The sequence below is a fragment of the Salvelinus sp. IW2-2015 genome, linkage group LG4q.2, assembly GCF_002910315.2.
Source record: "Salvelinus sp. IW2-2015 linkage group LG4q.2, ASM291031v2, whole genome shotgun sequence".
Taxonomy (NCBI): Eukaryota; Metazoa; Chordata; class Actinopteri; order Salmoniformes; family Salmonidae; genus Salvelinus; species Salvelinus sp. IW2-2015.
In genome coordinates this window covers 20482622-20508901 of record NC_036843.1, presented here as the reverse complement: position 1 = coordinate 20508901, position 26280 = coordinate 20482622, and the positions used below count along the sequence as shown (strand labels likewise).

At 42.8% G+C, this 26280-nt stretch overlaps 1 protein-coding gene across 1 annotated transcript in view; it reads left to right on the top strand.

The window, feature by feature from the left end:
* The first annotated feature begins 22699 nt into the window (after nt 1–22699).
* The window catches only part of LOC111963453 (serine/threonine-protein kinase D1-like), a 61442-nt gene continuing 57861 nt past the window's right edge, over nt 22700–26280 (top strand). The window contains exon 1 of the mRNA XM_023986903.1: nt 22700–23140. Within this exon, the coding sequence (XP_023842671.1) occupies nt 22934–23140 (207 nt within the window). The 5' untranslated portion in view covers nt 22700–22933. The remainder of the gene's footprint in view (nt 23141–26280) is intronic.

Sequence of the window (26280 nt, the reverse complement as noted above, 5' to 3'; positions counted from 1 at the left end):
GCTTTCCACTAGATGATGGAACATTGCAACTGGGACGGGGTCAAGAAAGGGCCTTACCCAAACTGTTGCCACAAAGCTGGAAGCACAGAATCGTTTAGAATATCATTGTATGCTGTTGCGTTAACATTTCCCTTCACTGGAACTAAGGGGCTTAGCCCGAACCATAAAAAACAGCCCTAGAACATTATTCCTCCTCCACCCAACTTTACAGTTGGCACTATGTATTGGGGCAGGTAGTGTTCTCCTGGCGTCCGCCAAACCCAGATTCGTCCTTCAGACTGCCAGATGGTGAAGCGTGATTCATCACTCCAGAAAACGCGTTTCCAATGCTCCAGAGTCCAATGACTGCGAGCTTTACACACTTCAGCCTAACACTTGGCATTGCGCATAGTGATCTTAGGCTTGTGTGCGGCTGCTCGGCCATGGAAACCCCTTTCATGAAGCTCCCAACGAACAGTTATTGTGCTGACATTGCTTCCAGAGGCAGTTTGGAACTCGGTAGTGAGTGTTGCAACCAAGGACAGATTATTTTTCCGTTCTTCAGCACTCGTCGGTCCCGTTCCGTGAGCTTGTGTGGCCTACCACTTCACGGCTGAGACGTAGTTGCTCCTAGACGTTTCCACTTCACAGTAACAGCTCTTACAGTTGACCGGGGCAGCTCTAGCAGGGCAGAAATTTGACAACTGACTTGTTGGAAAGGTAGAATCCTATGGCGGTGCCACGTTGAAAGTCAATTAGCTCTTCTGTAAAGCCATTCTACTGCCAATGTCCGTCTATGCAGTGTGCTTGATTTTATACACCTGTCAGAAACAGGTGTGGCTGAAATAGCAGAATCCACTAATTTAATGGGGTGTTGCTGTACTGCAGAGAGCCTTGGTAAAGACCTTCAGGACTACCCTGGTGTGGCTCCTTTAAAACACACACAAATACTCCTTAATGAGGTGCTTCTCTTCTCACTCTGTGGCGGGCCAAACGCCCCTTTGTTATTTACTACAGCTATTTTCCTGATACACTCGCTTGCCTGGCCCTGGAGTGGTAAGATAGCAGTAATTGCTGGATCGTTTGCAGGTTGTTTAGCTTGTGCACCAAGCCAGATGAGAACCACTAATGAGCACAGCTTCCAGCAGCAATTAGTGAAGCAGTCGTGTACATCACAGATGATTTGCAATTAACCAAATACATATCATATGTGTGTGTGCGTGTGTGTGTGTCGGCTGTTTGAAGGGCGGTGGGCCAATGAACATGATATACAACCCTGTGCTGAACTAAGGGTCAGGTTTCTGTTATCTTAGGTCCAGTGCTTTTTAGATCACATGGACTGTCAGTACTTTCATCCATCTATGAATTTGAGAGCGGTTACATTTTCCCAAGCCACTTGCCTCTGGCAAGGCTGCCGTTTAGCTGAGACACAAACTCAGGATTGTGGCCTTAAGTGGATTGCTCAGTGCAGGATAACAATACCTCATATGATATCAAAGGGATGGAGGCTCTATTATTCTCATGGTGGACATGACAGATGCTATGAGTGAGAGACTGTCAGATCAGACAGCTTTCTCTCTCCACTACACACCTTCTTGATCTTATGCTGCTAAAGTAGTCACTGTAGCAACCAGTGGCCCAACAAAGCCATTAGAAAATCACTGTCAGGATATTGCACCAATTGTTACGATTACAGGTTGCCAAGGCAACAGAAGAAATCACAAGGGCAACATCCAATCAACAAAGGACAAGGAGACCCTGAATTGTGGTCCTGCTGCCAACCCATTCATTTGACTGGTTTACCACATTGAATATCCTCTCTGCTACATCTTATATATTATTTCTACAAGCTTGAGTTCAATGTGTCTGGATCTGTTAGTCGATTGTTTCTTGACTGAAAATGCCAAACACAATACAGTGTATTTATTGAAGATCAGAAACATTTCGAGCTCTACATTTCCTTAAATGACCCCCCCCCCCCCACCCCCCCCCTCCCCCCCCCCCCCCCCCCCACCTTTTTTAAATGTATTGAATGATAAAAGCTCTATAGAGACCCTCTTCCTCCAGTGGACAGTTCAATTAGCAGGTTTGAAACTGTAGATGGATATAATGTGTCTCATAGGGGTCTATTATCAAGTTTACTGACCCGTGCTCTGATGGAAGACTCCACCCACCACCACTGCCACCACCACCCCTCTTGTGGCCACACCCAGGCAGCACATCATCCAATTACTGTTATCAGTAGCCCTGGGCAGAGTGTGCCTGCCTGCCTGTTGGGGCCTGGCCTCAGCTAACGAGAGGGGTGACAACAGGGTCATTATCCGCCTGTGACTATGTAGTCACAGAAAAGATCTGTTAGGGGACAGTAAAATCCCTAATGAACACAAGCCAGTGTGTTGGCAGTCCCTCCCCTGCTTCCTCCGACTCAATTAAAGTTGTTTGTGGGAGACACAAAATAATTAAAGGTGCACTTTGTTGTTTTTTATTTGGGTTGGGTGAGGGCTGCCCCTGGCACTGTTGCAATATGTTTTCTTCTGTTTGCTATTCAATTTCCCACTTAAGTATCAAAAATAGGCTTCTAGCGTTCATTGCCCCCTATTATGAAAGCTGGAGAGTTTGTTGTTATTCCTCATGTGAGAGGAGAGGTGCAATTACGTGGAGAATTTACATTCTACACCAATCACATTTAATCACACACGTCTTTATGGTGGGGGAGAAACAAGGCATATGTTTATATCTATGTAGAAGTATGAGGGGATGGCAATATTATGTTTCACAACTGCCAGTGAGTAAACATTGATGAGTGTGTAGACCCACGGAGAAGGCTAGGTTCATAAACAAGATGTTATGTGTGGTGTTTTTAACAGAGCTGTCAGCAAACGGCAAGTTAGGTTATACACTGATTATAAATTTGGGGCTTCTGTACATTTATCTTAATTAAGGTTGAGAGTGCTCCCATAATTTGTTTTCTTGTAGTATACTATTCACATATCTCAAAGTAACAGGACAACTTGAAATATTGTTAATTTTGTGTTTCACTAGCCAATCTCTCAACCAACATCTGCACATTGTCACGATCGTCTTCTTGACAGAGATTGGACCAAGGCGCAGCGTGTGCAAAATACATCTTCTTTTATTGAGAAGAGAGAGAAAACACAAAACGAACACTATATACAAACTAACAAAACAACAAACGACCGTGAAGCTAAATAACGTAAGTGCACAGACAAGCAACAAACGTTCAACATAGACAACTACCCACAAAAACCTACTGCCTATGGCTGCCTTAAATATGGCTCCCAATCAGAGACAATGAATGACAGCTGTCTCTGATTGAGACCCAATCCAGGCAGCCATAGACATAACTAGACAACCTCACTCTTCTCTACCCCATACACATACAACACCCCTAGACTAAACAAAAACACACAAAGACAACCCACCCCAACTCACGCCCTGACCAACTAAATAAATAACAGAAAAAAGAACAATAGGTCAGGAACGTGACACACATGCAATAGCAATGGCTTATAATGACTTCTACAGTAATTTTGTGCAGATCTGTGCTCTTTTGCATGGCGGAAATGTCTCCCCAAATGTATTATTTTTCACATTTCCATAATCAGAAAAAGCTACATGATTCACATATCCCCTTTGCAGCTGAGCAATATACCAGGGTTAATGAAACAAAGAGTACAAATGACTAAAGTTTAAGACATTATCCCTTGTTTTATTCTTACCCCGCCAATATAACATGGCAATAACATGTTTATCTACTTAGTTGTGTGGATCAAACCTGTTGGCTCCATAATCATAAACAATGGCTGTGTTTGAGGATGCAGTTTTACCACTGATCTACGGAGGGCTGTATGGTATCAGCCATTGATGGAGGAGAAATTCATTGTTGTGGTTTAGCTCAAAGAAGGATTCCCAGTGCAGCAAATTAAGTCAGCCAACAGTTCCAAACACACACGTGACTTGGCTGGAGCATACGCACCATACAGAAGCATCAGGCTTCTAGTCCCTACAGGTCACCAGCACACACACTGTCTAGTTTGTAAATGCTTGATGTTCAGTATTAAAGTCTGCTACAAAAGTAGTGTTTAAGGGTCTGTGATCTGGGATAGAGAGTGCACAGACATAGTGTTTCTTACTACTATGCTGCCCTTTGCATCTTGTGTGCATTGATGACAACAAGTAAACAAACTTCACCCAAAACAACATAGCATCAAGTGTTATGACGTTTTTACACCTACATGCATGCATCCCATTGTGCTCTGAATATCACCCATGGTAAGAATAACAATGGCAGACAGTGATAACTTACAAACAGGAACTGTTTGCGCTGTTACCACCAATGTGTCATAACAGATAGTGTGTCTTCACCATAGGGATTTAAAGTAGAGCCAAAATGTACCCTTATAAGGAAGATACAACACTGTAGGGACAGTACAGTACAAGATAAACTCATTGCAACGTCAGCCTTGTAATAACAGGGTATGGCCAGAGGAGACAAACTCTGATAACCTCTGACTTTTTCCAATGTTGTCATCTTACAGTAATCAGAACCTTTGTATGGCAGTTGGTGTATTGGGTATTGTAGTTGTAATATACTTTAGTTCTACGTCCAGATCTTGGCTAGCTTCCTCTCCAGGGGTTATCGGCTGCATCCCGGGACATGAGGCCCTCCAGCGGGTGGTGAAGACGGCCCAGTACATCTACTCAAAACGGTGCCTGAGGAAGTCCTGCAGCATCATCAAGGACCGCACACACTCCAATCACGGACTGTTCACTCATTTACCGACGGGCAGATGGTATCGCAGCATCAGGTCTCGGACCAACAGGCTCTGAGACAGTTTCTATCCACAAAGCTTCCGACTGCTGAATACTTGAACTGGACTGACCACCTGCTCTGATTCTCCACACCTTAGAACACACACACACACACACAACACACACACACAACACACACACACACACACACACACACACACACACACACACACACACACACACACACACACACACACACACACACACACACACACACAAACTGTACATACACACATCCATCAACACATACACACACATACACACACCAACACCACGTCTCTTTTATTTGTCCACAGGGCCTGATTGCACAGGGAATGTGCACACACACACACACACATCCATGCTACACACACACACGCATTCATTCAGGTTCCCCCTGGACAATGCAACTGTCACACCCTGATCTGTTTCACCTGTCTTTGTGATTGTCTCCACCCCCCTCCAGGTGTCGACCATTTTCCCCATTATCCCCTTTGTATTTATACCTGTGTTCTCTGTATGTCTGTTGTCAGTTTGTTTTCGTGAAACCTACCAGCGTTTTGTTCCCCTGCTCCTGCCTGTTTCTTGTTCTTGTTTTCTAGTCCTTCCCGGTTTTGACCATTCTGCCTGCCCTGACCCTGACTGCCGTTTCTGTATCTTACCCCACCTTACTGGATTATTGACCCCTGCCTGCCCTGACCCTGAGACTGCCTGCCGTTCTGGATCCTTTGCACCCTCTCTGGATTATTGATCCCCGCCTGCCTTTGATCTGTCGTTTGCTTGCCCCTGTTGTAGAAATAAACTTTTGTTTCTTCAACACTGTCTGTGTCTGGGTCATACCTGAAACATGACAGTAACAACAATAAGAAATAAGAAAATTTGGAAAATGTGACCAACTAGCCCCGCCAGCTAGTGAAATGTTGTCTTTCAAATATTGCATTGCACAGATTTTGGAACAGGGCTTCTAAAGAATTGCAGTCCACAAGCCCGGCTGGCCAGTGCCCAAAATCATTAGTTTCCATCCCTGCATGCGTGACCTTGAAAAGTAAAGGTTCCTGGATGGTCCTTTAGGGATTCTTCAAATTGAAACTGTGCGGGAACCCCTATAAGTTCTTTGAAGAACTCTTTTAGGGTTCATTTATGAAGCGCCCCCCCCCCCCATTATTATTATTAATCAGCATAAAAATAACAAGAATAACTAAAATATTTTTGTTGTCAGTGTTTATTATGATCTTAGTGGCAAAGCAGAATTGATCAATCTAAATATGAGGTACACTACCAGCCCCAAGTCCAATAGCTACTGTATATCCTCTGGCGTGTTGTGATGTTGATGTTCTCTGTAGGCTATCTATAGCCACAATGATTTTGCACTGCATGGTGATAGGTTAATAGGTTTCCTGCTATAGTCATCAGAGGTGTAGGGAGGGTGAAGTCTGAATACAAAAAATATATAATTATACAGAGATGATTAACAGAATGTGCACACAACAGTATTCATATCTTGGTTTTTGTGGCAATTATGTGAATGAAAAAACTGTTGACTTTTGACAACAGTTTTCATACACACACCTTGTCCATAATGTTGAGGCCTCTGGGATCTTCAGTGAAAAGGCAAGGGAGGAGGAAGATTGCTGCTGTGACTGAGTCCTATAAGGTTTCAGAGAAACCATTAATTCAAATTAGTTGTAGATTATACATGTGATCTGCATAACATTATGAGACAAACCAATATCAATTGTACATACATCCTCGGTATCAAATACATTTTTATTTGTCACATACACATGGTTAGCAGATGTTAATGCGAGTGTAGCGAAATGCTTGTGCTTCTAGTTCCGACCATGCAGTAATATCTAACAAGTAATCTAACCTAACAATTTCACAACAACTACCTTATACACACAAGTGTAAAGGAATTAATAAGAATATGTACATATAAATATATGAATGAGCGATGGCCGAACGGCATAGGCAAGATGCAGTAGATGGTATAGAGTACAGTATATACATATGAGATGAGTAATGTAGGGTATGTAAACATGGCCTTGAGATAGAAGCTGTTTTTCAGTCTCTCGGTCCAAGCTTTGATGCACCTGTACTGACCTCGCCTTCTGGATGATAGTGGGGTGAACAGGCAGTGGCTCGGGTGGTTGTTGTCCTTGATGATCTTTTTGGCCTTTCTGTGACATTGGGTGGTGTAGGTGTCCTGGAGGGCAGGTAGTTTGCCCCCGGTGATGCGTTGTGCAGACCTCCCTACCCTCTGGAGAGCCTTACGGTTGTGTGCGATTGTGCATCTGTAAAAGTTTGTGAGTGTTTTTGGTGACAAGCCAAATTTCTTTAGCCTCCTGAGGTTGAAGAGGCGGTGCTGCGCCTTCTTCACCACGTTGTCTGTGTGGGTGGACCATTTCAGTTTGTCTGTGATGTGTGTGCCCAGGAACTTAAAACTTTCCACCTTCTCCACTACTGTCCCGTTGATGTGGATAGGGGGCTGCTCCCTCTGTTGTTTCCTGAAGTCCACGATCATCTCCTTTGTTTTGTTGACATTGTGAGTGTGAGGTTATTTTCCTGACACCACACTCCGAGGGCCCTCACCTCCTCCCTGTAGGCCGTCTCGTCGTTGTTGGTAATCAAACCTACCAATGTAGTGTCGTCTGCAAACTTGATGATTGAGTTGGAGGCGTGCATGGCCACGCAGTCATGGGTGAACAGGGAGTACAGGAGAGGGCTGAGAACGCACCCTTGTGGGGCCCCAGTGTTGAGGATCAGCGAGGTGGAGATGTTGTTTCCTACCCTCTCCACCTGGGGGTGGCCCGTCAGGAAGTCCAGGACCCAGTTGCACAGGGCGGGGTCGAGACCCAGGGTCTCGAGCTTAATGACGAGTTTGGAGGGTACTATGGTGTTAAATGCTGAGCTGTAGTCGATGAACAGCATTCTTACATAGGTATTCCTCTTGTGCAGATGCGTTAGGGCAGTGTGCAATGTGATTGCATCGTCTGTGGACCTATTGGGGTGGTAATCAAATTGGAGTGGGTCTAGGGTGTCAGGTAGGGTGGAGGTGATATTGTCCTTGACTAGTCTCTCAAAGCACTTCATGATGACGGAAGTGAGTGCTACGGGGCGATAGTCATTTAGCTCAGTTACCTTAGCTTTCTTGGGAACAGGAACAATGGTGGCCCTCTTAAAGTATTTGGGAACAGCCGACTGGGATAAGGTATGATTGAATATGTCCGTAAACACACCAGCCAGCTGGTCTGCGCATGCTCTGAGGACGCGGCTGGGGATGCCGTCTGGGCCGGCAGCCTTGCGAGTGTTAACACGTTTAAATGTTTTACTCACGTTGGCTGCAGTGAAGGAGAGCCCGCAGGTTTTGTTAGCGTGCCGTGTCAGTGGCACTGTGTTGTCCTCAAAGCGAGCAAAGAAGTTGTTTAGTTTGTCTGGGAGCAAGACATCGTGGTCCGCTGCTTTTCCTTTTGTAGTCCGTGATTGACTGTAGACCCTGCCACATACGTCTCGTGTCTGAGCAGTTGAATTGTGACTCTACTTTGTCTCTATACTGACGCTTAGCTTTTTTAATTGCCTTGCGGAGGGAATAGCTACACTGTTTGTATTCGGTCATGTGTCCAATCACCTTGCCCTGGTTAAAAGCAGTGGTTCGCGCTTTCAGTATTGCGCGAATGCTGCCATCAATCCACGGTTTCTGGTTGGGGAATGTTTTAATAGACGCTGTGGGTACAACATCACGATGCACATGCTAACAAACTCGCTCACCGAATCAGCGTATTCATCAATGTTATTGTCCGACGCTATGCGGAACATATCCCAGTCCACGTGATCGAAGCAATCTTGAAGCGTGGAATCAGATTGTTCGGACCAGCGTTGAACAGACCTGAGCACGGGAGCTTCCTATTTTAGTTTCTGTCTATAGGCTGGGAGCAACAAAATGGAGTCGTGGTCAGATTTTCCGAAAGGAGGGCGGGGGAGGGCTATATATGCGTTGCAGAAGTTAGAATAACAATAATCCAGGGTTTTACCAGCCTGGATCGTGCATTCGATATGCTGATAAAATTTAGGGAGCCTTGTTTTCAGATTAGCCTTGTTAAAATCCCCAGCTACAATAAATGCTGCCTCAGGATATGTGGTTTCCAGTTTACATAGAGTCAAATGAAGTTCTTTCAGGGCCGTCAATGTGTCTAATTGGGGTGGGATATACACGACTGTGATTTTGATCTAAGAGAATTCTCTTGGTAGATAGTGCGGTCGGCATTTGATTGTAAGGAATTCTAGGTCAGGTGAACAAAAGAACTTGAGTTCCTGTATGTTGTTATGATCCCACCATGTCTCATTAATCATAAGGCATACACCCCCGCCCTTCTTCTTAACATAGAGATGTTTGTTTCTGTCGGCGCGATGCGTGAAGATGCCGGGTGGCTGTACCGACTCTGATGACTTATCCCGAGTGAGCCATGTATCCGTGAAACAAAGAACGTTACAATCTCTGATGTCTCTCTGGAAGGCAACCCTTGCTCGGATTTTGTCTACCTTGTTGTCAAGAGACTGGACATTGGCGAGTAGTATGCTCGTGAGCGGTGCGCGATGTGCCCGTCTATGGAGCCTGACCAGAAGACCGTTCCGTCTGCCCCTTCTGCGGCGCTGTTGTTTTGGGTCGCCGGCTGGGATACAATCCATTGTCCTGGGTGGTGGACCAAAAATATGATCCGCTTCGGAAAAGTCGTATTCTTGGTCATGAAGTTGGTGAGTTGACGTTGCTCTTATTTCCTGGGGTAACAATGTAAGAAATAACACATAAAAAAACAAAATACTGCATAGTTTCCTAGGAACGCGAAGTGAGGCGGCCATCTTTGTCAGCGCCGGAAGTATACCTACAGACACACACAAATAAGTGAGCAGTTCAGTCATCTGCACCCAATGCAGCTACAGCCTTTAACATATTCTTACATATTCTTACCTCTTTGTTGATTCATATCCATTGTATTGTGTCCATAAAAAATAAAAAAACATTTAAAAAAAGGGAGAAATTGTCAAATAACACAGCCATTTGCACAAATATGAAAACAATATACATTTGGATCATAAAGAGAGAAACCCTGAATTGAGGAGATCTTAACATTTTTCAGTTAAGTGCCTGCACCAGCTGTTGTCTCAAATTCAAATTCAAATATTTCAGTTGGGCTGTTAGGTTCCTGAAAGAACCCCCAAGAACTAAAGAGGTTCCTTGATTAACCCACCTCCTATGGGGTTCTTGGAAGAAACCTTTGGGGAACATTTTCAGTGCCAAGAACCCTAAGGCTCTTCTAAGAACTTTGAGGATCTTAGAAGAACCGTTGTTGAACCCCTAACCCTTTGTTGAACCCCTTACCCCTGCACCATGCTCTACCAACTGAGCTACACGGGACTTCTCAGCAGCAGCAGCAGACTGACTACATGTCTTCTCCACTCCGATGTAAAATGTAGAGATTGTCTTGTACCTTGTGATTAACGAGAGAGCCAAGTTAATTGCTAAGTGAGAGGACAGCAGTGCTACCACTAGAGAACACTGAAAAAGGGAGGCTCTTAACTGAAAACTGTCATACCTGACAACCATAACAACTCTTTCTCCTTTTCTGCATGCTTGCAAAACTCTCTCCTGCTCATTACATAAATTGTAATTAGGAGTCATCACGACATGGAACAGGGGGTCTTGACCTGTAATTTCTCATCCAGGCTGTATCACAACTGGAAGTGATTGGGAGTCCCATAGGGCGGTGCACAATTGGCCCGGGTTTGGCCGGTGTAGGCCGTCATTGTAAATAAGAATTTGTTCTTAACTGACTTGCCTGGTTAACTAAAAAAATATAGGTAACTACAGCGGACTAAACTCTACTCCATGGTGACGGAAGTTTCTGATGAACCTCACCAACGGTGTGGAGCTGAGACCAGGCTTTGTGGAATGGAGTTGTCATCTTAAGAGCAACAGCCAGTGGCGACCCGTCATTCAGGACCTATTTTCAGCCCCACATTCTTAGCAAAAAAAAAAAAAGAAATGTTATTTTGGCCTTAATACGTGTCACATATCAGTTTGCAAACAATGTAAAAAACAAAAATCATTGAGCTAATAAAGCCGCATACAAACACGGTCTCTTTTTTACTTTCTTGAGTAAGGCTGCTCCGAAATGCAGCTGTTTCAGCCTAGCTCTGTGCTTTCTGTGGTGGTGGGGCAGCCAGCGGAAAATACGGAGCGTAGGTGTTGGTAATGATCTCTAGTTGCGCCATGATTAGCTCAGTGTTCTGTCACTCGTGGGGAGAGTATGTCACCGCCAAGTCTAAGGGTAGACCTCAAAGATTCAAGCCCCTTAGGTGCTGCCTTAGAGTTACATTAAAAGTGTCCATCCAAGAAGGCTCAAAGTCATTGGCCACAGATAAAATGACGTCAAATCACATTATATCTACAGTAGCTTTGACTGGACAATCTACTGGCAAATCCTTTTTAATCCTTGTCATATGAAGAGAAATAATGAAGAGAAATTATAGATAAAACCTATTGGTGTTCCTCTGCCATTGGACATAAACATAACACAAAAAGTAGGAAATCACAAATTCAACAATGAGTGGTTTGGAAGGAATCATTGACAGTGGCTAAATGCAAGCATTGCAAAGCAATCACTAGACTGCTATTCAGTGGAGTGGCTGTGTGGTCCCAAATCTGGGATTAAGCGTCTCTTTTCCAAATGTAAAACGCTAAACATTCAACATTGGCCATGCTGTCAGTGAAGCATGATTTGTGCCGTGCTCAAAACAACTGTTAACTCGGAACTGCGAAAACTTGACTTCAGTTAGTTCAAGACAACTGGGAATTCCGGAAAAAAACTAGCCCCGACTGGGAAATATGTTTGGAATGGTCATCCAACTCGGACTTTGTAAGTCGGGAACTCGTGCCTCTTTCTAGAGCTACGACCTGAAGATCAATGAAATCATCATGATTCAACCTTGTTTTTTTTCAGAGTTCCCAGTTGTCTTGAAAGCACCAAAAATCCAGAGAATGCCAGACAATGATGACAAAATGTTCCCACGTAGGACTGCCGTTCCACATTCCTGTTCAAGTGAGCACAGCACAACAAGGTGAGTCTAAAAATGTATTGTATGATGCTGCATAAAATATTTAATATGCCAGGGAGATATGTATACTGTAGCTAAGAAAGTAATACTAAGTGTATGTTGTTTTTTAAGCTGTTAGTAGCCCATGTGCCTCACCCTAATAATTTGATCTATTTACCCCTTTTAATTTCACCTACTTTTCTGACTTGGTGGTACACATGTAGCCTATAACCATTTTCAGAGAAATGTAATCATCGAATTTTGTTAGAGCTTTCATTGTCTGCTTATATGCACCCTTTATTTATCCTACGGTTCTGACTTTGTGTACTGTAAGAATGGCCCATGTTTTGAATTCTGTCGCTGTACATTTCAAAAGTGCTAAACAAATAGTTAAATTGACTACGTCCGTCCTAGCTCGCTCATTAATGTCTTCAATGAAATTACGGATTGCCTCTTATCCGCTTGTCATCCCCTTATGCCATCGTTTGTACATCTCAAATGTCCTTAGAAACCACATTTGTTTAAACAAGTCAGCCATATCAGCTATGTTTTTTTTAAAGACAGTAGATGAGGCTGAATTAACGGTTTCGCTGCCAGACGAGAGTCCGCTGATAGCCAGGTGTAGCAGTGGTAAGATGTTGGGACTGCTGCTGGGACATCTTTATGTAGGCCATAACAATTTGTGGGCACCGTTTGTCACCGTTATAGTGCAATTCATGTATTGTTTAGCGTTGTGTTAGCACTTGTTTTTTTGGGGGGGCGGGAGGTTTGCCCACCAAGATTTACAGTTGAAGTCGGAAGTTTACATACACCTTAGCCAAATACATTTAAACTCAGTTTTCACAATTCCTGACATTTAATCCTAGTAAAAATACTCTGTCTTAGGTCAGTTAGGATCACCAGTACAAAATACAGTACAAAATCAACGTTAGCTCTTAAAGGGGCAGGAGCCTACATTGGGTGTAAAATGTTCAATTACAGCAATGTTTAATCTGCAATTATTATTTATTTTCTGTTACCAAGCATTTACGTGTTAATATTATCTTCTGATTATAATTAGTATGCATTGTCTTTGAACTAAATGCATTTTATTAGCATCCACAATTTAAGTACAGTTGAAGTCGGAAGTTTACATACACCTTAGTTTTCACAATTCCTGAAATTTAATCCTGGTAAAAAGTCCCTGTCTTAGGTCAGTTAGGATCACCACTTTATTTTAAGTGGTGTGAAATGTCAGAATGTGAAATGTCAGAATAATAGTAGAGAGAATGATTTATTTCAGCTTTTATTTCTTTCATCACATTCCCAGTGGGTAAGAAGTTTACGTACGCTCAATTAGTATTTGGTAGCATTGCCTTTAAATTGTTTAACTTGGGTCAAACGTTTTGGGTAGCCTTCCACAAGCTTCCCACAATAAGTTGGGTGAATTTCGGCCAAATCCTCCTGACAGAGCTGATGTAACTGAGTCAGGTTTGTAGGCCTCCTTGCTCGCACACACTTTTTCAGTTCTGCCCAAAAATGTTCTATAGGATTGAGGTCAGGGCTTTGTGATGGCCACTCCAATACCTTGACTTTGTTGTCTTTAAGCAATTTTGCCACAACTTTGGAAGTATGCTTGGGGTCATTGTCCATTTGGAAGACCCATTTGCGACCAAGCTTTAACTTTCTGACTGATGTCTTGAGATGTTGCTTCAATATATCCACATAATTCTCCTCCCTCATGACGCCATTTATTTTGTGACGTGCACCAGTCCCTCCTGCAGCAAAGCACCCCCACAACATGATGCTGCCACCCCCGTGTTTCACGGTTGGGATGGTTTCTTCGGCTTGCAAGCATCCCCCTTTTTCCTCCAAACATAACAATGGTCATTATGGACAAACAGTTCTATTTTTGTTTCATCAGACCAGAGGACACTTCTCCAAAAAGTACGATCTTTGTCCCCATGTGCAGTTGTAAACCGTAGTCTGGCTTTTTTATGGCGGTTTTGGAGCAGTGGCTTACTCGTTTTACTGTGGATATAGATACTTTTGTACCTGTTTCCTGCAGCATCTTCACAAGGTCCTTTGCTGTTGTTCTGGAATTGATTTATACTTTTCATACCAAAGTACGTTCATCTCTAGGAGACAGAACGCGTCTCCTTCCTGAGCGGTATGATGGCTGCGTGGTCCCATGGTGATTATACTTACGTACTATTGTTTGTACAGATGAATGTGGTACCTTCAGGTGTTTGGAAATTGCTCCCAAGGATGAACCAGACTTGTGGAGGTCTCCTATTTTTTTTCTGAGGTCTTGGCTGATTTCTTTTGATTTCCCATGATGTCAAGCAGAGGCACTGAGTTTGAAGGTAGGCATTGAAATACATCCACAGGTACACCTCCAATTGACTCAAATGATGTTAGTTAGCCTATCAGAAGCTTCTAAAGCCATTACATAATTTTCTGGAATTTTCCAAGCTGTTTAAAGGCACAGTCAACTTAGTGTATGTCAACTTCTGACCCACTGGAATTGTGATACAGTGAATTATAAGTGAAATAATCTATCTGTAAACAATTGTTGGAAAAATTACTTGTCATGCACAAAGTAGATGTCCTGAACGACTTGCCAAAACTATAGTTTGTTAACAAGAAATTTGTGGAGTGATTGAAAAACTTTAATGACTTTAATGAAAACATTTTATGACTCCAACCTAAGTGTATGTAAACTTCCGACTTCAACTGTACATGCTAAAATCGCCATTGGCAATAGCACTGAGTAAACAGTCGGTCGTTGTATTTGTTTAACGTTTTTTAGAAAAAGTTTGGATTTCAGCAAACAAAGAAAGGCACGCAACTACAGGGGACAAACCACAGGAGGTTGGAAGCGGCACGTTAATTGGGGAGGACGGGCTCGTGACTATTATAAACGTGATAAAATGGCGCCGACAGAGAGGGCTGCCTTGCTTCTAGTCCTTAGGAAACTTTGCAGTATTTCGTTTTTTAATATATTATTTCTTACATTGTTAGGCCAGTAAATCTAAAGTGTTATTACATAGAGCCGAGAGGAACTATTGGATATCAGAGCAGCGTCAACATACCAGCACAACCAGCAGTACGACCAGGAATAAGACTTTCCTGAAGCAGATCCTTTGTTCGAACCACCCAGGGCATTTGAAATGATTCCAGAGGCTGACCAAAAACATCGCCGCCGGAGAAGAGGGAGTTGGTCAGACTTCGGAGGCGCGCACACCACCCACCGCTTCAGAGTAAATTACTCGCTAATGTCCAGTCCCAAGATAACAAAGTTGACAAAATCAGGGCAAGGGTTGCTTTCCAGAGAGACATCAGGGATTGTAACATACTCTGTTTTACGGAAATAACATGGCTCTCTTGGGATATGCTGTCAGAGTCGGTACAGACACCTGGAGTCTCAGTGCATCGCACCGACAGGAATAAACATCTCTCCGGGAAGAAGAAGGGTGAGGGTGTATGTTTCATGATTAACGACTCATGGTGTAATTGTAACAACATACAGGAGTTCAAGTCCTTTTGTTCACCTGACCTAGAATTCCTCACAGTCAAATGCCGACCGTATTATCTCCCAAGAGAATTCTCTTCTGTTATTGTCACAGCCTTTTATATCCCCTCTCAAGCCGATACAACAACGGCCCTCAAGGAACATCACTGGACTTTATGCAAACTGGAAACCATATATCCTGAGGCTGCATTTACTGTAGCTGGGGATTTTAACAAAGCAAATTTGAGAAAAAGGCTACCTAAATTCTATCAGCATATCGACTGTAGCACTCGCACTGGAAAAACACTGGACCATTGTTACTCTAACTTCCGCGATGCATACAAGGCCCTCCCCCGCCCTATTTTTGGCAATTCTGACCACGACTCCATTATGCTCCTCCCATCCTATAGGCAAAAACTCAACTCAACAGGAAGTACCCGTGCTAAGGACTATTCAATGCTGGTCTGACCAATCGGAATCCACGCTCCAAGACTAGAATATGTCCCGGGTAGCCTCAGAAAATAATATTGACGTATACGCTGATTCGGTGAGTGAGTTTCTAAGTAAGTGTATCGGCGATGTTGTACCCACTGTGACTATTAAAACCTACCCTAACCAGAAACCATGGTTAGATGGCAGCATTCGTGTAAAACTGAAAGCGCATACCACCGCATTTAACCATGGCAAGGCGACTGGGAATTTTACAGAATACAAACAGAGTAGTCATTCCCTCCGCAAGGCAATCAAACAGGCACAACGTCAGTATAGAGACAAAGTGGAGTCGCAATTCAGCGGCTCAGACATGAGACATATGTGGCAGGGTCTACAGACAATTACGGACTACAAAAGGAAACCAGCCACGCCGCGGACACCGACGTCTTGCTTCCAGACAAACTAAACACCTTCTCTGCCCGCTTTGAGGATAATACAGTGCCACCGACGCAGCCCGCAGCCCGCTACCAAGGACTGTGGGCACTCCTTCTCCATGGCCGACATATGTAAGACATTTAAACGTGTTAACCCTTCGCAAGGCTGCCAGCCCAGACGGCATCCCTAGCCGCGTCCTCAGAGGATGCGCAGGCCAGCTGGCTGGTGTGTTTGCGGACATATTCAATCTCTCCCTATCCCAGTCTGCTGTCCCCACATGCTTCAAGATGGCCACCATTGTTCCTGTACCCAAGAATGCAAAGGTAACTGAACTAAATGACTATCGTCCCGTAGCACTCACTTCTGTCATCATGAAGTGCTTTGAGAGACTAGTCAAGGATCATATCACCTCCACCTTACCTGTCACCTTAGACCAGGGGTGGGAAAACCTTTTTGCTCGAGGGCCACATCAGGATTTTGAAATTCAACGAAGGGACGGATTTTTGGGGAGACCAATTGATTGATAAAATTAAATGCTGGGGCCTCCCGAGTGGTAAAGCAGTCTAAGGCACTGCATCGCAGTGCTTGAGGCATCACTACAGACCTGGGTTCGATCCCAGGCTGTGTCACAGTTGGCAGTGACTGGGACACCCATGAGGCGGCGCACAATTGGTCCAGCGTCGTCCGGGTTAGGAGAGGGTTTGGCAGGCTGAGATTTCCTTGTCCCATCGCACTCTAGTGACTTCTGTGGTGGGCCAGGCGCATGCACACTGACACGGTCACCAGGTGTACAGTCTTTCTTCCGACACATTGGTGCGGCTGGCTTCCGGGTTAAGCGGGCATTGTGTTAAAAAGCAGTGTGGCTTGGCTGGGTTGTGTTTCAGAGGATGCACGGCTCTTGACCTTCGCCTCTCTTCAACCTTCGCCTCTACCCCCCCCCCCCTTGCCCTAGACCCATTTCAATTTGCTTACCGCATCAAAAGGTCCACAGACGATGCAATCGCTATCACACTGCACACTGACCTATCCCATCTGGATAAGAGGAATACCTATGTAAGAATGCTGTTCATTGACTAGCTTAGCATTCAACACTATAGTACCCTCCAAGCTCATCATTAAGCTTGAGGCCCTGGGTCTCGACCCCACCCTGTGCAACTGGGTCCTGGTCTTCCTGACGGGCCACCCCCAGGTGGTGAAGGTAGGAAACAACAACGACGAGACAGCCTACAGGGAGGAGGTGAGGGCTCTCGGAGTGTGGTGTCAGGAAAATAACCTCTGACTCAACGTCAACAAAACAAAGGAGATGATCGTGGACTTCAGGAAACAGCAGAGGGAGCACCCCCCTATCCATATCGACGGGACAGCAGTGGAGAAGGTGGAAAGTTCCTCTGCATACATATCACTGACAAACTGAAATGGTCCACCCACACAGACAGTGTGGTGAAGAAGGCGCAACAGCGCCTCTTCAACCTCAGGAGGCTGAAGAAATTTGGCTTGTCACCTAAAACCCTCACAAACTTTTACAGATGCACAATTAAGAGCATCCTGTTGGGCTGTATCACAGCCTGGTATGGCAACTGCACCGCCCACAACTGCAGGGCTCTCCAAAGGGTGGTGCGGTCTGCACAACGCATCACCGGGGGCAAACTATCTGCCCTCCAGGACACCTACAGCACCCGATGTCACAGTAAGGCCGAAAAAATCATCAAGGACAACAACCACCCGAGCCACTGCCTGTTCACCATCCAGAAGGCGAGGTCAGTACAGGTGCATCAATGCTGGGACCGAGAGACTGAAAAACAGCTTCTATCTCAAGGCCATCAGAATATTAAACATCCTGGGACCGAGAGACTGAAAAACAGTTTCTATCTCAATGCCATCAGAATGTTAAACAGCCATCACTAGCACATAGAGGTTGCTGCCTACATACAGACTTGAAATCATTGGCCACTAATAAATGGAACACTAGTCACTGTAATAATGCCACTTTAATAACATATAACAATAACATATCTTGCATTGCTCTTTTCATATGTATATACTGTATTCTATACTATCTATTACACCTTAGCCTATGCTGCTCTGACATTGCTCATCCATATATTTATATTTATATTTTCTTATTCCATTCCTTTACTTAGATTTGTGTGTATTTGGTATTTTTGTGGAATTGTTAGATATTACTTGTTAGATATTGCTGCACTGTCGGAACTAGAAGCACAAGCATTTCGCTACACTCGCAATAACATCTGCCAACCATGTGTATGTGACCAATAAAATGTAATTTGATTTGATGATTCGGTAATGGCTGGAGTGGAATGAGTAGAATGGTATCAAATACATCAAACACATGGTTTCCTCTTACTCTATTCCAGCCATTATTATGAGCTGTCCTCCCCTCAGCAGCCTCCCCTGGGACAAACATAGGTACAAGATGGACGTTTCATATTTTTTAAGGTTTGACCTTGGGCGAATCGATATAACCGGAGCTAGATTCCACAAAGCCTAGTTTTGTCTCCACGTCGTTGATGAAGTTTATCGGAAACTTCCTTCACCATAGTGTGAAGTTTAGTTCGCTAAGTTGACCTATGACCTAAAGTAACAAACACATCTATAACTGGAAATAGGAGGTCAGGGCTTTGCGATGGCCACTCCAATACCTTGACTTTGCTGTCCTGTCCATTTGGAAGACCCATTTGCGACCAAGGTTTAACTTCCTGACTGATGTCTTGAGATGTTGCTTCAATATATCCACATAATTTTCCTCCCTCATGATGCCATCTATTTTGTGAAGTGCACCAGTCCCTCCTGCAGCAAAGCACCCCCACAACATGACGCTGCAACCCCCTTGCTTCACGGTATGATGTTCTTCGGCTTGCAAGCATCACCCTTTTTCCTCCAAACATAACGATGGTCATTATGGCAAAACAGTTATATTTTTGTTTCATCAGACCAGAGGACATTTCTCTAAAAAGTATGATCTTTGTCCCCATGTGCAGTTGCAAACCGTTGTCTGGCTTTTTTATGGCAGTTTTGGAGCAGTGGCTTCTTCCTTGCTAAGCAGCCTTTCAGGTTATGTCGATATAGGAGTCGTTTTACTGTGGATATAGATACTTTTGTACCTGTTTCCTCCAGCATCTTCACAAGGTCCTTTGCTTTTGTTCTGGGATTGATTTGCACTTTTCGCACCAAAGTACATTCATCTCTAGGCGACAGAACATAGAGGTTGCTTACAATAGTACACAAGTATAAACACCATGGGACCACGCAGCCGTCATACCGCTCCTTCCTGAGCGGTATGACGGCTGCGTGGTCCCATGGTGTTTATACTTGTGTACTATTGTTTGTACAGATGAATGTGGTACCTTCAGGCATTTGGAAATTGCTCCCAATGATGAACCAGACTTGTGGAGGTGTACCATTTTTTTCCTGAGGTCTTGGCTGATTTCTTTTGATTTTCCCATGATGTCAAGCAAAGAGGCACTGAGTTTGAAGGTAGGCCTTGAAATACATCCACAGGTGTTATGCACAAAGTACATGTCCTAACCAACTTGCCAAAACTATAGTTTGTTAACAAGAAATTTGTGGAGTGGTTGAAAAACGAGTTTTAATGACTTCAACTGTATATAGGGCAGATAATCAAGGAGGTGATGGAGTCCAGGTGAGTGTCATAATGCGCTGATGTGCGTAACGATGGTGACAGGTGTGCGACATAACGAGCAGCCTGGTGACCTAGAGGCTGGAGAGGGAGCACACGTGACAGACATACTGTGGATTTGCTAAACAGTATTTTTTGAACAGTAAGGAATACTGTGAATTTGCTAAACAGTATTCTTAGAACAGTAAGAAATACTGTGGATTTGCTAAACAGTATTCTTAGAACAGTAAGAAACACTGTGGATTTGCTAAACAGTATTCTTAGAACAGTAAGAAATACTGTGGATTTGCTAAACAGTATTCTTAGAAAAGTAAGAAATACTGTGGATTTACTAAACAGTATTCTTAGAACTGTAAGAAACACTGTGGATTTGCTAAACAGTGTTCCTAGAACAGCATGTGTGCTGGCATGTTGGTAACAGGCTGGGAGAGCTCAAGACTAGTGGTTGCTAGGAGAGAGAGAGAGGACAGCTGATGCTTCTCCTCCTACGCTTCAACCTTGTACACATTAATGCTTCAGCTCAGCTGTAATACATTTACACCAGCAGATATGCTTTTCCATCATATCAGCTTTGAGTATTTTGCGGGCAGCTTGCAGCTGATTAAGGCATAGAGACATCACAGCAGTACATTTACAGTGCCCCGAGTGACACTGCCATAGAGATCTATCTCTATAAACAATGTATCCACAATCATAGTTTGAACCTCAACCCATTTTCATGGTCAAACTGCATACAAATATATGTAGCATTACGTGATTTAATAGCTAGCATAATGCATCATGATATATTACATAAGGAGATTTAACTAAAGTATCCACCTTACAGTATTACATTTTGACAGAAGACAAAGTCCTCTTACAAAGTCCTGTTTCCACCATGATGTCAACTTCAATATGTGACATATGTCATATGAAAGCCCTGCTAGACTCTCATCGAGATGGATGGATGTGTGGATGGATGGATGGTTGGATTCCATCATTTCAGGCCTGCTGACCGTGGCAACAAATTACTCTGATTATTGTAAGCCTCCCAGAAAAAAATAGAGGGACAGAACCATTATGAATCCTCTTAGAGGATGTTTCTGTGTATTTGTATGGAAGGCTGACAGTGTCAGACTGTCCTCTTTTTGATGGAGATATATTATATTATCTCTGTCAGTATATAGAGTACATCTGCAAAGTTTGTTGTCTGTGAAGCCTATTGTAATATATATAATTTAGCAGACACTTTTTTCCGAAGCAACTTACAATCATGCGGGCATACATTTCTACTGTATGTACATTTTGGGCGGCCCCAGGAATCGAAACCACAATTCTGGCATTGCAAACGCCATGCTCTACAATCATACAGGACAAGACTATCATCTGTCTTAATCCCAGTATTTATTTATGTTTCATACAAATTGTTCACAAAAAAAATAGGGAACAGTTAGCTAGACATTATGCATACAGTGAATATTTCAATCATAATATCTATCATCAGGTAGCTACACGTGATTCACTGTACAAAGGCCCAAAGAAAATTCCTACCTACCCTGATCAAATGGCAAGATTAGATAATAATTTCTGCAGCTTCATGATTACAAATACATCTGGATCATAATTATGGATCCCCTTGTTGAAATAGATTATGCCAAAAGATATCAAAAGAGACTAGAGAGATGTTTTTCAGCCTTTGCAATTTACCTATTTCAAGAGATGGAAGTGTCTAATCTCAATCCTATAGAACATTTTTGGGCAGAACTGAAAAAGCGTGTGCGAGCAAGGAGGCCTACAAACCTGACTCAGTTACATCAGCTCTGTCAGGAGGAATCACCCAATTTATTGTGGGAAGCTTGTGGAAGGCTACCCGAAACGTTTGACGCAAGTTGAACAATGTAAAGGCAATGCTACCAAATACTAATTGAGTGTATGTAAACGTCTGACCCACTGGGAATGTGGTGAAAGAAATAACAGCTGAAGTAAATCATTCTCTCTACTATTATTCTGACATTTCAAATTCTTAAAATAAAGTGGTGATCCTAACTGACATAAGACAGGGATTTTTTACTAGGATTAAATGTCAGGAATTGTGAAAAACTGAGTTGAAATGTATTTGGCTAAGATGTATGTAAACTTCCAACTTCAACTTTATTTATTTTACTGTTTACTGCAATGCTGTTATGGACCACTAGGAGGTTATCCCTGGGAGCAGGTTTGAGATCAGTTCCCCCTCCAGAATCACTCATAAGGACCAGGTAATAATAATAATAATAATAATAATAATAATAATAATAATTTGGTGGTTGCTTATACCTGTTCTATTTCACAAATGTGCAAGTGTGTATTAATACGCATGTGTGAATTGGAAATGTTTTTTTTTTTTTTGCATATCCCAACTACAGGTGTTGAATAGCTCCTAGCATCACTTGTACAAAATATACTTTATTCAACTTTTAAAATAAGAATTAATTAGCCATAATTAGACACGTTTTTTGTTGAATTTCTACATATGATTGTCCCATTGCCTTATCCATAAAATGTACTTCTAGATTTGGTTCTTGGCTGTAACAGAATGGAAGTCTAGTCGGTGGTAATATTTCCATTGAGTCAACATTTCGGACGTTTGAGAGGACAGCTCTTGTTCAGCCACATTGGTACCCAAACCTATAATTCAACTTTTTAAAAAGAGAGGATGAGGGGTAGCCTACCATCCATTTCGCTCCTCGTCACCGCTCAGCTCTTCTTTCCTCTCGCATCACCCTGTCTCACTGATGATGAGATCTATCATCAGTCAGCCAGGCAGGAGGCGGGCTCTGATCACATCCGAACATTCAAACATAACTGACGTAGGCTATACTTCATCGTCTTTCACCTCTCAAATTATTTAAGAGATTTTTCATAATCTCTCTGATTTCTATCATTCGTTTTATTATCTTTATAATCTCATCATATTTTGTATTCATGACACGGTCGGAGATTTGACATTTTAGTTTGATATTCCAAGCAGGCGGTTGTTTAGCGGTTAGACAAGTACGTAGATTTACTCACCTATGTCAAGTCGGTATTGTTTTGACTCCCGGGAGATTCATATGAGCGCTCCGCCAGTGATCCGACCGCCAAGTCCCCTGTCCCCGGGGTCCAATGGCATATCTTTCCAGATACAGATCGGGCTGAGCCGCGAGCCTGTTCTTTTGGACTCTGTCGACTTCAGCCTCGCGCAGGTCCGGGAGATGGCATGCTCCATCGTGGACCAGAAGGTAATATCCTATCACTTCTGTAGCGTCATTCTTATTATGGATTTAGTTGGAAAACATGTAATGCACAGATATAGGCTAAGTATTAGTGATCTATTAACTTTTTCCTCCATGTTTACATTCGGGGGTACAGATTTCATTCCATTATATGGCGTGACATAATCCATACCACTGGTCACAGACGTCAATTCAACGTTTATTCCACGTTGGTTCAACATATATTTTATTGCAATTACGTAGAAACAAAGTTAATTCAACCAGTGAATGCCCAGTGGGATCTGACCCAGAGCCATACAGTAGGTCATGTTTGCCTAAACATGACATTTTTTGTGGTTCCATTCTGATAGCATGCGATGAACAACTCAGAAAAGTCCATGGTCATGCTTAGGCAAAATAACTATGAAGGAAATAAGTGGCTACAGTTTACACTTTTTAGACCCCCCAGTTGAGCAAGAGTAGTGGCAGCAAGGGAAAGAAATTGGTGACATGAAGTGGTTTCTGCTAGAATTACAGGGGGGTGGGCAGCTACCCCATAAATGTATTGGTCATGGAAATATATACTTACAAAGAGGGTTTAACATTAAGAGAGAGGAAAAGTTCAACATAAGAAAGGAAACGTTAACAAGCTAAGGACATTAAGAATCCAGATGTTTAATAAAGTTGTAATTGATCACTGATTAACAACATGGTAACTGTAAGGGAAAATCAAGTCTGAAATGTCAAAGTGGAAATGACAAACTTCAGAAGCCTTTTAAAACCTCAAATACTCTACAAGTTTTACATTTCCTGCATTTCAGGAATGTTCTCCTGCAACACAGTGATCAAATTAAGATCCCACATCTGTAAGTATCTCTTAATAGCTGTATGTTCACACTTTATTAGAGATTATTTTACAGCTCTTTGCTGTACTGCTGGCATGCCAACACCACCCCAGTGCAGACTCTCAGTAGGCCTACACTTCTGGCTCTGCTAGAGTCTAGTCTATAGTGTGCTCATTAATAATGACAGGCTCAGAGGGGGAGGATGTTTAAGTTTTGACTGTGAAGGTTTATATTATAATGTACTGTACTGTATGTAGCCTATGGATGCGTCGCTAACCCTATTCCCAATATAGTGTACTACTTTTGATCTGTGCCCATAGGGAATAGCCATTTGGGATGCGAACTATGTGTGTTGTGAGCATGGTGAGGAGTTATAGTACATTCCATGCACAGAGATCACTGACATTGTAGAACAGTTTTGAATAACAAGACAATTATCTACCATTTGAGCATGTGGCGATCACCTCCTTCCTCCATAATCATTAGGCCTGTTGTAGCCGACATGGTGTATGTATGACCATCTATTACTCCAAGATCTGAGGTCGAATAAACCCCTTTCATATCTAGAAGAAAAACACCTATTCTTTATCATAGCATCTTCTTTATAGGCTACCGTATTTTGTTTATATCTGAAAAGGGTATGGGCTAAAAAACACAGTTTGTTAAAACCCACCTGAAAACTCCCTCAAAGACAATTTTATGTAGGCCTACATATGTTGTAACTTGATAGTTTCATTTGGTGATGTCGTCTTTACCCACTGGGCACAGACGTCAATTCAACGTCTATTCTACCTTGGTTCAACGTCATTTATTTGAAATGACGTGGCAGCAACGTTGATTCATCCATTGTGTGCCCAGTGGGTATAGTCTCCCTTCATTAGTTTATTTCCATTCCAACATGATAACGTTTCCACAGGCCAAAGTTATTGTAATTGGTCATATGAGAAGTTATCTGTGACACATATAAAGTTCCTGGGTTGCACCTCTGTCATCCTCTGAAGCATGGGTGTTAAAATGTAGGCTTTTGTTGTTGTCTAAGGGTTACAGTAGTAATACTGACATGACACTAGAAAGCAGAAACACCTTCTGTCCCAGGGCTATTAGTGTGTGTGGGAAAATGACACTAAATTCTTAATTAAGTAAGGCACAAAATATATATGAACTACAGGAGGTTGTACCTCAACACCTTGTTGTACACACGTTGTATCACAGAGAGAGGTTCCCTCTCGTGTATAGATGCTCAGAAACACTTAACACTAATTTAAATAGTACGAAGGGAGGTGAGATCTTAAATATGTGTGTGTGTGTGTGTGTGTGTGTGTGTGTGTGTGTGTGTGTGTGTGTGTGTGTGTGTTGGTGTGTGTGTGTTGTGTGTGTGTGTGTGTGTGTGTGTGTGTGTGGTGTGTGTGTGTGTGTGTGTGTGTGTGTGTGTGTGTGTGTGTGTGTGTGTGTGTGTGTGTGTGTGTGTGTGTGTGTGTGTGTGTGTGTGTGTGTGGTGTGTGGTGTATAAAGTGACAAACCTAACAAGTATGCAACAGGCCTAGACAGTGTGGATTATGAGAAAGTAAGTTTGATTTCACATTAACATGTCCTGGGATGGATCAAGTTGACTTTATAGAAGTTAAGATTTGCCCTAAATGCCTAGAATTAGTAATCAAATTGCAACTTAACTAAAAGCTAGTTTGGCACGATGATTGGTCTCTCCAGGATAAATTGGTTGCATTGAATGTTTGACAAATTCAAGGTCCAATCAAAGTTTACAGCACTACTCTGGCAGCTCTCTGGGTCTCTTTGCCAACTTAAAGAATTCTGGTGTGCCGATTAGAATGTCTATTTATAGATCAAAGTATAGAGATAAACTTACTGTGGCAAGAGAGAGTTAAGTCATTTAAGGGCAATGATGACATTGATAGTCATGTCCAAAGATACGTTTCTTGAAATGGTCTTGTTATAGCTTAGATGGACATGTCAATAACCTTCAATGACTGTCTGCCTGTCTGAAACTGATACTGATACTGATTCAGACAGTGAGTGCAGTTACATGCACAGAATAATGTGATTATTGTGTGTAGTCAGATTAATATAATAGTTAATTAAAACAATTGCATGCTTTGCAAGAAGAACGATTTCCCTAATAATCCTGTTTACATGGACACATTGGAAATCAGGCTACCTGATGATACTGCCAATCAAAATAAACATTATACCACAGTGAACATGTTTATTTTTGGGAAGCATTATTGATTCTGAGTTCAGACATATAAAGTTTATATTTGATTCTGAGTTCAAACATATAAAGTTTGTATTTGATTCTGAGTTCAG